This window comes from Vipera ursinii (assembly GCF_947247035.1).
Source record: "Vipera ursinii genome assembly, chromosome: 11".
In the NCBI taxonomy this organism is placed as follows: Eukaryota; Metazoa; Chordata; class Lepidosauria; order Squamata; family Viperidae; genus Vipera; species Vipera ursinii.
Window position 1 is genome coordinate 19,329,273 of NC_139524.1, and position 17,295 is coordinate 19,346,567.

General features: G+C 49.3%; 2 protein-coding genes across 4 annotated transcripts in view; one reads left to right on the forward strand and one right to left on the reverse strand.

Moving 5' to 3' along the window:
* LRRC49 (leucine rich repeat containing 49) overlaps nt 1-5,910 on the reverse strand; it is a 24,528-nt gene extending 18,618 nt beyond the window's left edge. Inside the window, exons 1-7 of one of the 2 annotated variants that reach the window (XM_083371451.1) lie at nt 5,499-5,910; nt 4,680-4,742; nt 4,132-4,219; nt 2,938-3,114; nt 2,395-2,479; nt 1,628-1,831; nt 398-464 (exon numbers count right to left, since the gene is read on the reverse strand). In XM_083371451.1, coding sequence (XP_083227577.1) covers nt 398-464; nt 1,628-1,831; nt 2,395-2,479; nt 2,938-3,114; nt 4,132-4,219; nt 4,680-4,742; nt 5,499-5,555 — 741 coding nt within the window. In that variant the 5' untranslated portion in view covers nt 5,556-5,910. Of the gene's footprint in view, nt 1-397; nt 465-1,627; nt 1,832-2,394; nt 2,480-2,937; nt 3,115-4,131; nt 4,220-4,579; nt 4,743-5,498 lie in introns of both variants that reach the window. The other variant, XM_083371452.1, reaches the window with a different exon arrangement.
* The window catches only part of LARP6 (La ribonucleoprotein 6, translational regulator), a gene marked incomplete at both ends in the record, with an annotated part of 15,029 nt that extends 1,709 nt beyond the window's left edge, over nt 1-13,320 (forward strand). The window contains 3 exons of one of the 2 annotated variants that reach the window (XM_083371453.1): nt 7,180-7,331; nt 10,912-11,101; nt 12,268-13,320. In XM_083371453.1, the coding sequence (XP_083227579.1) occupies nt 7,180-7,331; nt 10,912-11,101; nt 12,268-13,320 (1,395 nt within the window). Of the gene's footprint in view, nt 1-7,179; nt 7,332-10,911; nt 11,102-12,267 lie in introns of those variants that run through there. The other variant, XM_083371454.1, reaches the window with a different exon arrangement.
* Nucleotides 13,321-17,295: the final 3,975 nt, after the last annotated feature.

Here is a 17,295-nt window from a genome sequence, read left to right on the forward strand (position 1 = left end):
CATGCCAGGATGTTGTAGCAATGAAACTGTGCAATGTGCATTGTTTCATTAGAACGTCTGTGTGCTTATTCCCTCCATGTCTCTAAATGGCCCATAAAGAACAGTAATATCTAACCTGGCTTCCCAGCTCTCCAGTTCAACCCAGTTTAAATCACCCACCAGTTCAGCACCTGACCTTGGCAACTTTAAGACTTGGGGACTTCAAGCCCCAGAATGCCCCTGCTAGCCAGAGTAGGCAAAGCAAGGAATTGCTCAGGCCAAGATTCTCTCTGATGTATCCTCTCCCACTGCCCCTAATCCTTGGATACTCTTTAGTCAGGGTGCAGGGAAGGAGTAGTCCCTACTAACTGCCAGCTGATAGTTATTTCCCACCCCAACTGCAAATGCTGAGTCCTACCTGATTGCCATGAAGATCCAAGACATCAAGGTTTACAAGATTATCCAGGTTTGAAATCCTCCTTATTCTGCAACGGTGAAGAGGCATTTGAAGGGGATGGAAGGAGGGGGGAAAGAAAAATACATTAGGGTATCAGTCAAGAAGAGCAAACGGATCTTTGCCCTAGGACAGGAATCCCAGGCTGTCTGGACGCAGCATTTGAAAGCTGGAACAGCAGAAGTGTAAGAGCTCATTTGGGTGAAATGGGAATGTCCGTACGTCAGAGGCAGAAAAATAGAAAAAGGGGGAAAAACAGGGTAATTCTGATTTCAATTGAAGAGATACTTTGTGGCTCAGGGTTGAACTGTGGGGTCCTTGGTGCTCTCTGAGCTGGGTGGTTAATTCTGGTCTGGAAGCTTTGGGGAAGGGGGGAAAGGCAGAGGAAGTGAATCCCGATGACCCGGAAGCACAGACTGGTGGCAGATGGCGGCTTCCAAGTCCCCTTCCCACCCTGTTTGCTCCAATGGAGAAATATGAGCATGGAAAGCTATCACAGAGGAAATCCACCATTCTACTCCAATCTTGACATTTTTAGGCTGAAGGAACACAGGTGATCTTTATTTGTTTGCAGGTGGCTTGTCCCATTGTTGTATCTGGACTTCTGGGCTGAGTTTGAAGGCGGCTTTCAGAAGCAGCGGTAATATGGTGGGGGGCCCTGATATTCCCCCCCTGGAAACACGGCTCCATATGAAAGATGGAGAGATGTCCAGAGATGGCGGCGGGGGTGCAGAGAGGAGCAGGGCCTCAGCTCGGCAAGAAGCAAGGACTTTTCACACCAAACAACTTTTCACACTCTCACCAGCCGTGTGTCTGTGGAGATTCTCAGTCCTCCAGGTCATGGCTGCCCCAAAGGCTTTTTTTCAGGGGGCAACTGGCCTTTCTGTTTTTCCTTGAAGACGCCCCACTTCTCATCCAGAACTGAAGAAGCTTCTTGGAGGAGAAGCGAAATGTCTTCAAGGAAAAGCAAAGAAAGTCCAGTTGTCTCTTGAAAAAGCATCTTTGGGACTCTCACCAGACCGAAGTAGATATAACCATCCGGCCTGGGCTCAGAAAGTAAGCCAGTTCTGGTTAAATCTCGACTGGAGGCCTGCCGCAAAAGCAGAATTCTACCCAAAGCAGCAGAATTCAGCCCCGGCCAGCCACGAAATAAAACCTGCCCTGCTTTTCCAAACGCAACTTTTGCTTCTTTACCTGTTATTTCCCAGCGACAGGACCCGGAGACACCTCAGGGTAGAAAGGCCGCCGATTTCTTCGATCTGGTTATCGTACAAGTCTAAGAAAATCAGGTGCTGCAAGTTGGAGATGTTCTGGATTCGAGTGATGAAGTTGTGCTGCAAGCTCAGGAGGCGAAGGTGCTCTTCCCCGTCAATGATGGGGCAAACGGTCAGCTTCTGCCTGGGAAGGAAGTTCCAGCTACAGCGCTAAGAAGTAAAGGGGCAGCTAGCAGCCCGGGGATCGCTCTAATCGCGGCCCTAGCGCAGTGCTTCTCAACCTTAGCAGCTTTCAGCTGCGTGGACTTCGGAGCTGGCTGGGGAATTCTGGGAGCTGGAATCCGCGCCGGTTAAAGTTTGCCAAGGTTGAGAAACACGGCCTCGGAGAGCAACCTAAGACTAAAGTGAGCCTCCAACCCAACGAAGCATATCCGCATACATTTTCAAGATTTTGAAACAGTACCCTATCTTTTAAAAAACTGTAAAAGCTAAGGAAGAAGAAGAAGAGGAGAGGAAGAAGGGAAGGTGGCAGACTGGAGAAGGAAAACAAGAGCAAGCCTCCTAAAATGAAAATCTTCCTAGCTCCCTAAATCCATCTGTTAAAGCAGAATATAAATGGCAACTGTTTGTTAGTTCCCAACCTGGCCAACAGGGATTCTCCCTCCAAATGCTCCAGAGGTTTGCAGCCAATGTCCAGCTGCAAACATCTGCAGCAAAGACAGTTGCCCTCCCCTCCCTCATTTTTACCTTTCGAGGGTCATCCGGTCCGAAAGCTGGATTTTCTCTTCTGCCGAGCGGTACACCAAAGGAAATCCTGTGTCCCTATAAATATCTAACCGGGGGGGGGGGGGGGGGGAATGAAAACATGTCTTCAACTACTAACATTCAGGCCATTTTTTAAGCCACGGCAGCCTTTCCGGTCTCCGATGGAGCATCCTGGTTTTCTCACAAAGGAAGGGACCATTGTGGTTAAAGGCACCAGGCTAGAATCACAGAGCTGGAAGGGACCTTGGAGGTCTTCTAGTCCATCCCCCTGCCCAAGGCCCTGCTCTCTCAGAAACCGGGGGACCACGAGCTCTAGTCTCTCCTTAAGCACAAAGCCGGCTGGGTGACCTTGGGCCAGTCACTTTCTCTCAGCCCTAGGAAGCGGGCAAGGGCAAAGATCTAGTAACTGTTTAGAGCAGAGCTTCTCCAACTTGGACACTTTCAAATGTGTGGGCTTCAATTCCCAGAATCCCCTGGCCGGCTTGGACCATAGCTGCATTAAGCCCTGTCGATCTGCAGAATTACCTGGGCTATTTGCACTGACATTGTGGCAATCCTGTTGAATTCGGTACTTCAAAGGGTTCGGAAAAGAGCCGTCTCCACAGACTGTGAGAGAACCCGGGCCATATTTCACTTCCAAACTAGGGATATCAGCAAAATTGCAGACTTTTTTACTGCGTGACAAAGGACTTAATCTTCCATCTGCTCAAAGGAGAGGAGAAAAAGGAGGATTATTTGTCATCAGGCCCGAAAAGACTAATTAAATTCTACGGCCTTTCAGACTCCTGGGCATATATGAGCCTCTGAAAATAGCAGGGCTGACTATGTCGCTATTCAATTACTATTCTGCAGTCCTCTATGCCAGAGGTCTCCAAACTTGGCAGCTTGAAGACATGTGGACTTCAACTCCCAGAATTCCCCAGCCATCATGGCTGGCTGGGGAATTCTGGAAGATGGTCCACAAGTCTTCAAGTTGCCAAGGTTGGAGACTCCTGCTCTATGCTGTTGAATTGTCTGTGGTTCACAACAGCTTACGGGTAGCTCTCAACTTATAACAATTCATTTCACAACCATTTGAATTTACAATGGTATTGAAAAAGAGACTTGCAATCAGTCCTCACACTTATGACCGTCCCAGCATCCCCAGTCATGTGATCAAAATTTAACAGCATGGCAACCGGGATGCCTTTACGTCCCAGGGCCACATGATCACCAGTTGAGACTTTTCACACTTATAATCATTGCAGCATCCATCCCCCCCCCATGGTCATGTGATCAAAATTCAGAAACTTGGCAACTGACTCCTATTTATGACCTCTGCATTGTCCTGGGATCGTGTGATTACCTTTCGCGACCTTCTGACAAGCAAAGTCAATGGGGAAGCCAGATTCACTTAACAACTGTGGCAAGAAAGGTCGTAAAAATGGGACAAAACTCACTTAACAAATATCTCACTTAGCAACATCAATTTTGGGCCCAATTGTGGTCGTAAGCTGAAGTATAAAAATCAAGCAAAATATATAAAGCGAAAATAATTTAAAAGTGATCCCCTTTCTCAGTATCAGAATATGATCTTTGCTATGCCACAAAAGCTTTCTGCTGTGTTTTTAAAAAAAACCCTGAGATTACATCTCACAGCAAAATGCAAGAATTACAGACACGTTTCTCATGTCCCTTGTTAGCAATCTTGATTTTTGACAGCGAACTTCCCAAGAATACCTAGTTTTCCGGGGTGGTTTTTTTCAAGGTCATGCTGCAAGAACCGGTTGTGGAGATAGGGCTGTTCTTTGTGCAACCTCAGCTCCAGCTGCAATACAAAATGTGAGAAGGAAAAGGCATTATGCGCCTTATGGAAACCAAAAGAAAACAGATTCGCCCAAGAAACACTGAGATTATGAAACACAGAAGGTTTTAAGAGGAGTGGTCGGTTGCAGTGACGTGTCCCAAATTATGTCATGTGAAGGCTAAAATAGGACAAGGCTTTTTTTGCAAACCCCTTCCCATTCAATAGGACTGAATCTTGTTACCGCTTCTTTATTTAGGATAGCTTTATTAATTCCAGCACAGGGGTGAACGTGCCTGGGAGTTGTAAAACGTGCTCTCCACAACATCAAGCATGCAAGAAGCCTAACCATAAAAAGAGCAAAAAGGCAGCACATCTACGCACCCACATCAGAAGACATCACAAAACACCAAATTCACTACACAACTTCAAGTCGGGACCTCGGAGTTCTCTAAAATGTTTAGAATAAAAATTCAAGTCTCACAGTTCTGGTTCTTTCTGCCGCCGACGTACTTTGGAGAACCAGCTGAACTCCGTAATTGTTGGCCTGTGAACAAAAAAAGGAGAATTAACCACCTCCAAGAATCTCACATTTAAAAGAGGAACAGGGAGAAGAGCATTTCAACTGAGAGTTGCTTTAGGTAAATGGGGCAAAAAGGGTCGCTAAAATCAGGCATGCATAAAATAGGGAATATTTCATTCTGGCGGCGTTTCAGGGGGGAAAAAACCAATTTTTCAAATACATTTATTTGGTAAATTTATATCGTTGTCCATCTCACATGGGTGACACTGAAGGGGCTGAAAACACAAAGCAATACCATGAAACGAACAAAAGAGAGCAGAAATCTACTACAAAGCACTAATTTTTTAACAAAAAAAAACCAAATTAAAAAAATCAAATAACTACCAAAACTGAAAACATTAAAAACAGAAAAATAATTAAAATAAAAGTGTCAAAACAATTAAAGTAAAAAAAAAAATAAAAAAATAAAAACTAATTAAACATTAAATGATTTTAAAAAATCATTTTAAAGTAAAAAAAAAGGATTAAAACAAAAAATAATTTAATATGACAATACAAAATAATTAAAATAAAAATTAATTAACATTTGACACGTGGAAAGCAAAATTATTCTTTGATTATTTATTTTTAAAGACCAGGAGGAGGAGGAAGTGGGGGAGGGTGAGCTGCTCACAATGGTCTTCCCCAACTGGGGAAGGACTACAGCCCCCATGCTCCACATCCCCGGCTGCGCCCCACGGGACCTGTAGTCCCCGGCCCTCAAGGGGGCCCCTGGCTTACCGAAACGGTGTGGCCCGGCCTCCCTACCCCGGCGGGCCGGCATTTGCTGGGCACCATGGCAACCACTCCCGCCGCCGCCGCCGCCGCCGCAACAAAGCGCGGAAGTGGCCGCTGCCGCCGCCTTCTCCTCTCTCGCGCTCCGCCCGGAAGCCGCCCGGCAGTTGCCGTGGCAACACCCGCTTCCGGGTACGCTTTCGAGAGCCGCCACGCCAGGGAGCGCAAAGGGGATGTGGGCTCGAGGCATCAATAAGCACTTCGGGTTTCCAGCAAGGGGGGAAAAACGAACACGCCGTCCTAAATGAACCGGACGTTACCGTTGCAATTGGGGCGGGGAGAGAGAGAGAGGAGGCCTTGGGTGGAGCCGCTGCGTGGGCACAGGCTGCCCCTCGAGTGGGAGGGCGGCGGGGGCAGCGAATGCGCCCACGCACGGCCCCGCCAGCCTGGTCTGAGACGAGGCCCTCCTAGGCCAGGGAGAATAGCCTGATCCTGCTTTGGGTGCTCCTAAGGGTCGGGTTGCCTGCAGAAGCCACGATGGGCAGACCGTGGTTAGCTTAGCATCCTCGTCTAATGAAACACCCATTGCTTTATGGGGTCCGGTGACACCCAAAGGTCTGAATCCATGGGTTTGCCTTGTGCAAAGCCGAGTTCGCAAGGAAGGCTAAGCGCCTTGGATTGAGTGTTTGCTCTAATGAAGCCATGCCAGTTAAAACTCAGTCTCCCGTGGCTTTGCCTTCCGCAAGGCTGGAGTTCCCACGACCTGCTAAGCAAGGCTGGCCTCTGCTTGCTGCAGAAGACGCAAAGCCAGTTTCCCTTGTGCACAGCTGAGTTCTCAAGAAAGGCTAAGCACGGGTTGAGAGTTAGCTCACACAAAGCCACGCCAGCTCACATCTGAATTTGCCATGGGTTTGCCTTATAAAACCTAGTGAGGCCACACCTGGAATACCGCAACCAATTTTGGTCGCCGTACTACAAAAAAAAAGATGTTGAGAGTTTGGAAAAAAAATTCAGAGAAAAGCAACTAAGATGATCAAAGGCTTGGAGACTAAAACATATGAAGAACGGCTGCAGGATTTGGGGATGGCCAGTCTAAAGAAAAGAAGAAATAGGGGAGACATATTGGCAGTGTTTCAGTATCTTAGGGGCTGCCGCAAGGAAGAGGGGGTCACATTATTCTCCAGAGCACCCGAGGACAAGAAACAATGGATGGAGGAAACTGACCAAAGAGAGAAGCAGCCTGGAATTAAGGAGAAAATTCCTAACAATGAGGACAATTAACCAGTGGGACGACTTGCCACCAGAAATCGTGGGCGCTCCATCACTGGAGGTTTTCAAGAAGAGACTGGTCAGCCACCTGTCTGAAATGGTATAGCTTCTCCTGCTTGAGCAGGGGGCTGGACTAGAAGACCTCCAAGGCCCCTTCCAGCTCCATTCTATTCTATTCTGCAAGGCCGGGTTCCCGCGCCCTGCGAGGCGAGGCTGGCCTCCGCTTGCTGCCCAAGAGGCAAACCGGAGCCGACCTTCCGCCTTGCACTGGCAGGCTGGGCTGGTGCGTTCCCACGTGCAGGGAGGGGAGGGGGGTCCCCGCCGGCCCAGCCTCGGAGGCGGAGCGTGGAGGCGGAGGCGGAGGCGGGCGAGCGGGCTGACCGGAGAGCCGCAGCGCCAGGGACGGGCTGGCTGGAGGATGGCGGAGCTGGAGCGAGCGGCGGGACCGGTGCAAATCCGGGTGGCCGAAGCGGAGGAGGACGAGCCGCGGTGTCCGAGCCCACCGGGCGGCAGCTGCAGCGAAGACGATTTCGGGCGGGGCGGCAGCAGTTTTGGAGGGGGCAAATCCAGGTAGGGCGGGACCCCCGGGACTAGCGCCTTGGCCTCGTTTTGGCCCGGGGGTGCCCGGCAGGGAGGGACGGAAGGGGAGCCGGGGGGGTTGTCCCGGGAGGCGGGTATCCCCTCTTGCTCCGCCAGGGCAGGCTTGGAATAAGGGGAGACCCCGGAAAGCCCACCCACCCCCACTGCAGTGGAGGATGGGGGAGATGGGAGGGGAAGGTGCTGAAAAGTGGAGAGAAGATGCTGCCCCGAAAGCGAGGGTCGAGCGTGGGCTGCGTGGCTGTCAGGAGGGAAAGGGGGCTCCTGCATCCGTGGGGAGGGGTCTGCTTTGATGCCCACTTGCCACCACCACCACCACCCCCCCGAGGGCTACAGGACGAGGGTCGTCCTGAGTTTGCCAGGGTGGGCGCGCCCCTGCTCTCTCCTGCTGGGTTTTGCTGGAGAAAGTCCAGAGGGACCGCCTGCCAATAAAAAGGTCGGGGAGGGGGGATTGCTCACCTTGTGGCCCCCTCTCCACCTGCTTTGAGGCCCCTCCTGGCACTGGGTCTGGGGTTTTTTCCAGGGAGGTCCCTTCTGGGGCTTTGCCTAGCAAGAGGGAGAAGACCTCCATCACAGGGAATTGTCTTAGCCGGGGGTCCCCGCCTGTCCTGGAGCAAGAGACCCAACAGACCGAGTTGGGTTAACCCAGTTTGTTATCAAACTGCCTTTTCGTGATACTGTGAAGGAGCTTGCTGAAGGCTTCCCAGCTGGTGGTCCCTCCAGCTTCATCCTGGCTGATTTTGAAAAGCTTGACTGTGTCAAGACCGGATTAGTGTTTGAAAAGAGACCACCCAGAGATTAGATGGAGGGTACTTTAAAGAAAAAAAAGGCACTCCCAACCTGTGACCCAAAGAGATTCAGCAGACGACCCGGAGAAGCTCTGTGTAAGCTCTCTATGTGAACCTGGCCGTGATGTAGTGGTAGTCCTCTAATTACAAGCATTCATTTAGTTAGAAAGGCTTTGGAAGGAAAGACTGACACAGACATCACGGCGTCCCCATCGCAGGATCAAAATTTGGGCGTTTGGCAACCAGCATGTATTTATGACGCTTGCCCTCTCCCGGGATCGCGTGATCCTCTTTTGCCGCCTTTCCAGCCAGACTCCCACACGCAAAGGCAACGAGGGAAGCCAGATTGGCTGATCAACTGCAGTGATTTCATTTGCTTAACAGCCGTGGCTAAAAACACTGTAACATCGAGCGTAACTCGCTTAACAACTGCCTTGCTGAGCAGTGGGGATTCTGGTCCAAATTGTGGTGGTGAGTCAAGGACTACATGTATGTATGTATGTATGTATGTATGTATCTTATTGGCACCAAAATGGCACTTGCCATGGGCGAGAAAGGCGGGACCAGGTGGGGCGCTTTCCGTGCTGCTAGGAAATCAAAGCCCCTCCAGGCAGGAAGGATGTCTGCCTGCTGCTTTTCTTCCAGCTACACCCATTTCTAGGATATTGGGGCGGGGGGGGGGTATTTTCTTCCGGGCGGGGAGGCCGAGGAGGATGGGGCACTGAGCGTCTCCCTGTCGTTGGCAGAAAAACAAAGACCAGCCGGCTGATTCTTCACCCCCTCTTTGCAAGGACGGGAAAAGATTTGCATTACAGCCAGCCGACCTGTCTGCCTGCCCTCCTGGGAAATCCTCATTTTTGCCATTTTCATCTCTCTTTTTGTTTAAAAGCTGTCCTTGGTGGACGGGGGAAAGGGGAGCATCTTTTCAGCCTGAGCTCTGGGGCGGAGGAAGAAGGGGCCAGGGCGGGTGGCCTTCCCCCACCCCCGGCCAGGCTCCCCCCTCTCATATCCCCAAGCGAAGCCCACGTGGGCAGCCTCTGCCAAGGCCGGGCCTGAGGGGCCCGCGTTGCTCGGCTGCTGCAAAGACGGCCGGATGTTGCAACAACCATTTTGGCAACCCTCCTCCCCCTCCTGGGCCAGGCTGGGCAGGGAGGGTCCCATTCCCACCCACCCCCTGGTCCGAGAGAGTGGGGGGAGCCGTGCCAGGAAAGGGCTCGTCTGCTGACTTGGCGCTGGTGGGTGGGAGGTGCTTCAGTGCAGAGGAACATCTGTAATCTGATGCTGGAGAGCAGCACAGCTGCCCTGCCCCACATCTGGTTCCCGGCAAAGCTTCCCTGGGTCAACAACTGTCTGTCTGTCTGTCAGTTGCTGCTCTGGAATTTTATTCTGGGGAGGGGAGAACGGAGTCCTCCAAAGATGAACATGTCCCTCCTTTAAGCAGAACCATTTAATGCAGGCTGATTAGTTTACATATAAAGTGACAATAAAGACCCTATATTTCTATTATTTTTATTTCTATTCAGTTTCCCCCAGAATTCCCTAGCCAGCATTTCTCACTCTTGGACACTTTAAGGGCCGGGGAATTCTGGGAGTTGAAGTCCACCCTTCTTAAAAGGGGCTAAGTGTGAGAAATACCAACTTCTCTGACTTTGGAGAAGGTAGCAATGTGCTGACCCATTAGCCTCCAGGGATGTTGCTGGACTACAACAGCTATAACCCCCAGCCAGCATGGGGGCGGGTTATAACCACCGTACAGGTAGTTCACGACTTATGAGGACAACGGATCCCAAAGTTTCCATTGCCAAGCAAGACGGTTGTTAAGTGAAATTTGCCCCACGTTACGACCTTTGTTGCAGCAGTTGTTAAGTGGATCGTTGAAGCTGGTAACACGGTTGTTAAGTGAATCTGGCTTACCCGTTGACTTTGAAGGTCACAAAAGGGGAATCCCATGACCCTGGGGCACTGCGACCGTCATAAATACGAGTCAGTTGCCAAGCGTCTGAATTTTGATCATGTGACCCTGGGGATGTGGCAACAGTCATAAGTGAGAGAACTGGTCATAAGTCTCTTTTTTCCCCAGTGCTGTTCAAAGTTTGACTAAACCAAAGTTAAGCAACCTTGGCTCTTTTATAACTCGTGGACTTCAACTCCCAGAATTCCTGAGCCAGCATAGCTGGGAGTTGAAGTCCACGAGTCATAAAAGAGCCAAGGTTGCCTACCCCTGGACTAAACCAATGGCTGTAAGTTGAGAACTATCCCCATAGGGAGAGTCCCTTCAGTTGTTTATTTTCCTTAATTTCTTTTCCTTCCCAGGTCAAGATGTTCCTTTGCAAACTTCCCACACATTTTTTTGTTTAGATGAATTGCGAAATACTGTGACTTTTCCAAAATATAGGGAGCTCAGGATGCCAAGAGACTAGAGCAAAGATATTTGGATTTTATATATACATACATACATACATACATACATACATACATACATACATACACACACACACACACACACACACGTTTTCCAGCTCACTGCTGGAAGCCCAACGGAATTGTGCAGACTGTTTTCACGCCTGTGAGCGCAGCCCCCAAACCCTGAGCACAGTGAGCAACGTTGGAGGAATGCACAAAGGAGCAGATTCTTGGAAATGAAAGTCGCACATGTGCTTTTATTTATTTATTTATTTTTCAGCCAGCTTTATGTAATCTTCTCTACAGTTGTTCCTTTTCCTGGGCAAACCTCATCCTCTGTTTCTCTTTCTCTCTCTTCGCAGTGAGAATGACGGGGATGACTCGTCCCCCGCTTGGAAGGCCCCCGAGCACGATCTGATCCTGAAGCTGGTGGCTCAGGTAGAATATTATTTCTCCGATGACAATCTTGAGAAAGACGCTTTCCTCCTGAAGCACATCCGGCGGAACAAGATGGGGTACGTCAGTGTGAAGCTGCTGACCTCGTTCAAAAAGGCAAGCACTGGAGAGGGGGGAGACGTGGGCTGATCATCCAAGACAGCTCTGCGGCCCCTGGTTTGGAGAGAAAGGGACTGTAGGAGATGACCAGGCTGAGCTTTTGGGAAGGGAGGGTTCAAAGGTGTCATCAGTCCTGAGCCCCTGCGTGTTCACAAGACATGCCTTTCTTATCTCCCGCTCATTTCCCTTGACCATTAGTAGTTAGATTCTTATAGAGAGCTTAAACTTGTTGTAAATCTTTATACTCATTTGAACTACCTGATTCTCCTAGTTTCCAGGGAGGCTGACAGGGACCCCAAAATATATTTATTCAATTTAGGTCCAGGAGACCCAAGGTGACCCACCGAACATTCCTGTTATCATGCCAACTTTATGAAATCAGTGGAACGACTTGCCACCAGAGGTTGTGGGTGCTCCAACACTGGGAGTTTTTTTTTTTAAGAAGAGACTGAAATGGTACAGGGTTTCCTGTCTTAGCAGAGGGTTGGAGTAGAAGACCTCCAAGGTCCCTTCCAACTCCCTTATTCTGTTAAATAAACTCAGGTAGACCCACCACTGGATTTTATGGGTTAATGTAAGCCATATGGATAGTCCTTGACTTATAACCGTGCATTTAGCAACTGAAGTTGTGACAGCAGAGACAGAAGTGACTTCTGACAAGCCAAGTCAATGGGGACAACCATATTTCTTTTAACGGCTGTGTGATTCATTTAACCACCATGGGGGGGGGAAGGTCGTAAAATTGGGCAAAACTCACTTAATGACTGCCTTGCTTAGCAATGGAAGTTCTGGTCCCAATTGTGATCATAAATCAAGAGTACGTGTCCTCAGCTTGATTGATTAAAAGTTTTACTGAGTTACATTTTTTTTAAAGCATTGTTGAGTAAGGCACAGTTGCCTTACAAGCTGGAAGCCACGATTCCCAGATTACAGTGGCTAGGATCCTGCATTGCCCAGAACCAAACATTCTTTTCTCTCTGGGAATTCTGGAATTCATGGTCCCCTGTATATATGGGTGGTGCCACAGAGGGAAGGCTGAAATATCATAAATGTAAATAAGTAACTGGTTGATGTAAATAAGTAACTGCTCTTTTCTGATGCAAATCCATAGCATCCTTGAATGATTCCGGCCTTTGCTCAGATATTCTCCTCTTTCTTACCAGATCAAACAGCTGACTCGGGACTGGAGGGCCACAGCTTATGCTCTGAAATATTCCAACCTTCTGGAGATGAACGAAGATGGCCGAAAAGTTCGCCGAAGCACTGCCGTTCCGGTGTTCCCAGGTGAAAACCTCCCTAGCCGGATGCTTCTTGTCTACGACATCTCCCCAACTCAAGACCCGCACCCTGTGGATGAAGGACAGGAGAACGGGCAAGTCCGAGAGAAGGTCATGGAGCATCTCCTCAAGGCCTTCATCCACTTTGGTGTCATCATGTCTGTCCGGATTCTCAAGCCCGGAAGGGACCTTCCACCGGATATCAAGAAGCTCAGTGGCCGTTACAGCCCGGTGGGAACTCAAGAATGCGCCATCATTGAGTTCGAAGAGGTGGAGGCTGCCGTCAAAGCTCATGAGTCGTTCTGCATCACGGACGAAGCCGCCATGAAGGTCATACTCATTGGCACGAAGCCTCCAAAGAAGAAGGTCCTCAAGGAGAAAAACCAGGACAAAAACTCCGCCAAGGATCCAGCCAAGAGCCGTTCGATGAATAGGAGAGTTGAGCAGCTTCAAGACGTGGGTGAAGACTTGTCAGCCAACAGCTCCTCAGATCAAGAGAGCGACCCTACGTCTCCCATGCCGAGGAGAAGCAGCTCCTCCAACCGGTTAAGCCCTTCGGCCTATCCAAACCACCACCTGAGCCCAAACGTGTCCCCCAGGTCGAGTCCCTGGAACAGTCCTTCCTCCCTACGGAAAACATCCAGGATGTCTCCGCTGGCAGAGGACGGAAGAGGCTTCCTGAGCACCAGTCCTGAGATGGCCAAACGATCTGATTACTCTTCAGACAGTAGCATCACTCCCTCAAGTAGCCCCTGGGTTCAACGCCGGCGGCAAGCTCGGACTCTGGCCCGGGAGAAGACTCCTGTGGTTAGCCCAGAGCTCAGCGTCAAAATGGCCACCATGGCTGGACTGCCTGTTGGGGTTTTGCGTTTGCCCAGGGGGCCGGACGGAACGAAGGGCTTTCATAACGAAAGGAACAAAGTCGCCAAGGATGAATAAACTCTGTTTTGGAGCCGTCCTTGGTGCTCTCTGAGTCTGGTTGTGCTGGTAGCACTGATGATGTTACCTAGCTTGGTCATGAAACGTCTGCAAGAAAACCACCAAGCTCAGAGAGCACCAAGGACCCCACAGTGCAACCCTGAGCTACAAATGTTCTCCTTTATTGGTAATTCACAGTACACCCCACTTCTCTTATCTGTATCGTTTGAGGTTTTATTTTATCAATGTCTGTTTTGAAGGGGGGGGAAACATCTATGTGCAAGTATATTTAGCAAGGACAAGTTACCTGAGTTGTCTTCGTTCCGTGGTTGACGCCCTTTGCTCTTGTTCTCTTGTAACTTTTGCCGAACCGGTGAAGTTCTTAGCATTTTGTCTCATGTCGGGAAGAAGCTTCCAGATCTAGAACTCCAGCAGGAAGGCTGGTTTTGGTGACATGAAATAAACGACACCTGCGCTTAAAACCGTCTCTCAAGTTGGATGAAGATTCTCATGTTCCGTTGATGGAGCTGAGAGGTCCATATTAGCTTTCTTTAAAAAGAGATAAAATTGCCAGGGAGGGTTGGCCAAGGTGGGAAAAACATCCCCAATCTGCACCTGATTAATGCTTTTATTACAGGAAAGTCTACTTCTATGTGAGCCGGAGGGAGGGAGGGAGGGAGAGCAGGAGAGGAGGGAGGAAATGAAAGGGAAAAGAGAACGGAAAAATTCAGGTTCTTCAATCATTTAAGAAAAAAGTGTGCTTTAGTAGAGAGATTTCCACCATCCTACGGTGGTAAATATCTCACGCCACCTCATGGTTGGGCAGCCCTAGGTACAATCCATTGTGAGATCATTGCTCATAGCTATGAGGTAGACATACACAAACACACCCACACAGCATCCCAACTCGCTTATAGGGCCAGCCAAGGGCTGGGTTGGATGCAGGATGGCTTTGTGCTACAGGTTAGAGTTGCCCCTATAGACCACGGGGGGGCGGGCAGGGGGGCTTAGCACAGGGGCCTCCAACCTTGGCAGCTTTTAAGACTTGTGGACTTCAAGTCCCAGAATTCCCCAATATTAAACTCCTCAGCCCACAAGTCTTAAAGGTGCCAAGTGTGGAGACCCGCCCCCTGCACATGTCCGGCGAATCCGTTGGGTTTAGCCGATGGTTCCATCTGTTGTAGGAATGCAGGAAATGAGTTGATTTAGTAACCAGGTTCCGTGCCTTGCTGAATTCAATCTTTGTGTGGGCTGAGTTGAATCAGGATTTGTATTTCTTGTTAGACTCTGGTTTGGTGGGACAGTCTGTATCTATTGATTTTGCTGAAAAAGAGTGGGAATTTAACATTGCAGGAACCTTCGGGGTTTTGTCGTTTTGTCTTGCAGACCACTTCTCCCTCCTTACGCCATTGCGCCTGACTACACCTCTGACAGGCCTCCGTATCTCTTTATTCCCAGTCCTGTAAGTCTGGCCTTTCCCTCTCCTAGGGTGTTAATATCTTGGACCTGTAGAAGCAGCTAAGCAGTCTTCCTCAACTCTAGACCCTTGAACTAACTCCCAGGATTCCCAGTCATCTTGGTTGAGGGTGATGGGAAATGGAGTTCCACAACTCTGCAGCTTCAGATTGGAGAAGACTGTTCCAAGTCTGGATGACTGCACAACACTGGGAAGCTTCAGCTGTATTGGGCTAAATATGAGAACAGTGTTTCCCAACCTTGAGGCCGCTTGAAGATGTCTGGACGTCAACTGCCAGAATTCCCCAGCCAGCCATGACTCCAAGATGTGTTGACATCTTCCAAGAGGCCAAGGTTGAGAAACATTGCATTAGAAGACAAACATGGCTGAGTTGGAGAACAAGGCTGCGTCTGGAGAGGTTGGAAGGCCATCTTTCTAGGATGCTCTAGGTCAGTGATGGCAAACCTTTTAGAGACCAAATGCCCAAACTGCAACCCAAAATCCACTTATGTATCATCGGGTGCCGGGTGGTCATGGCCCTTTGGGTGGGCGTGGCTGCAGTGGTAAAGGCAGACTGGGTGGGACCAAAAAGTTCTATCAATTCCAACTTTGTGAGAACTTTTTTTATCCCACGAGAAGTTGAAATTGATTGTTTTGTACACGGCGGTGGAGGCCTAAAGCGAAAAGGTTTTATAAAACCCAGCTGAAGGCCTAGGACTGGGGCAACGGCACACATGCCCAAAGAGGGCTCTGCGTGCCACCTGTGGCACCCGTGCCATAGATTCTCCACCACGGCTCTAGGTCAAGGGTAGGCAACCTTGGCTCTTTTATGACTCGTGGACTTCAACTCCCAGAATTCCTGAGCCAGCTGGCTCAGGAATTCTGGGAGCTGAAGTCCACGAGTCATAAAAGAGCCAAGGTTGCCTACCCCTGCTCTAGGTCCAAGGGGTCTGCCTCGAGCAGAAGGTTGGACATAGAATGATCTTCAACAGTCCAAATGTTGTGCCACAGTGTAACTACTACTGGCTCTCCAGCCTATGGCATAATTTTCTTGGCCTAATTGTGGGATGGAGGATCCAGACACGGACCCAGCATTGCTAAAGGAAATACTTCCCCCACCCCTCTCCTTGATGGGTGGATTCAAGCAGAAGTAGAAGGATCTTTGAAGAACTTCTCCAAGGCTTGGGCTGTCCTCTTTCCACCAGAACTATTGAATGAGGAAACATCCAAAATGTTCACCTTGGTTCCTGTTTCTCTTATTTAAGCAACTACTTCTAAAAAAAACAAAGCACCCCAGCTCTTCCCGGAGACAAGGGAGTTTAATTTATTTTCTTCTTGAGATTGTAGACAACTACGGTTACATGAGAGAAGCAATTAAACAACGGGGAGCAATGATCCTTGAGAGGACTCGGGAGACAGGTAAAACCACGGCGGGAGGTTGTAACGTGCAGGATCCATTATGGCCGTAACGCGAGGACTACCACTATGTTCCCCACGAGGATCCGTAGAAAAGTTTTGGATTCTCCCTTTCAGGACCTGGCCCTGCTTGGGAACAAAAGTGGATTAATTACGTCAACGTTGTCAACTCCATCAAGCCTTGGAGAGCCGCTGGGAAACCATTTGGTCAGTCATAGCTCTTCTTCCTCTCTGCCTTCCGTCTGTTGTGGGTCCTTCATCGCTCATGGGTGGAATTGCACCTTGATAAACTTTGGCTTCATCACAGCTTGATGAAAAGCGCCCAGTCATGGCTAAGATCTAAGCTCCAAGTCTCCAAACTTGGCACCTTTAAGACTTGTGGGCTTCAACTCCCAGAATTCCTCAGCCAGCCACTGGTGGGCTTCAATTCCCAGAATTCCTGAAGTCCACAAGTCTTAAAGTTGCCGACCTTGGGGACCCCTGCTCTAAACCACCATAGCTATCTTCACTTGTGGTGAAGTTCATTTTATGGCTATGGACCAGGTATAAGGCCGGCTGTTCTCTCATCTTTCATATTTTTATTAACTGATGAATTTATGCCTTGCTTTTCTTGTTTCTGCCAGTGTTTAGGATTAAGCTGACCACCCCGCTCAAAGACTGCTTGCAAAGGATACCCATGGTTAACTGAACCATGGTTAGGCATCCAGAAAGGCAGCTCTAGTTTAGTCTCAGCTTTGGGTGGATCTACATATTGCCCACCTACCCAAATGGACACATTTTTGTTACACCCCTTTCCCCAGAAAATATCATTGGGGAAGAGGAAAGAAATCCGCAAAGCAGCCTTATTGCGTACCGTTCAGAGACATAAATATGATAATAATAATTCCTCATTGCTGTTAGGAATCCAGGTCTTATTTTGTACGAATCCCGGCATTTGGGGATACAAGAAGTCCTCAGCTTACGATCGTTCATTTAGCCACTGTTCAAAATTACAACAGGGGAAAAAAAAACTTACGACTGGTCCTCACACTTACAACCATCCCAGCATCCATCCCACGATCTCAATTTGAGTACTTGGCAAGAATTGCAGTGGCCCGGCTCACGGGATCACCCTCTTCCACCTT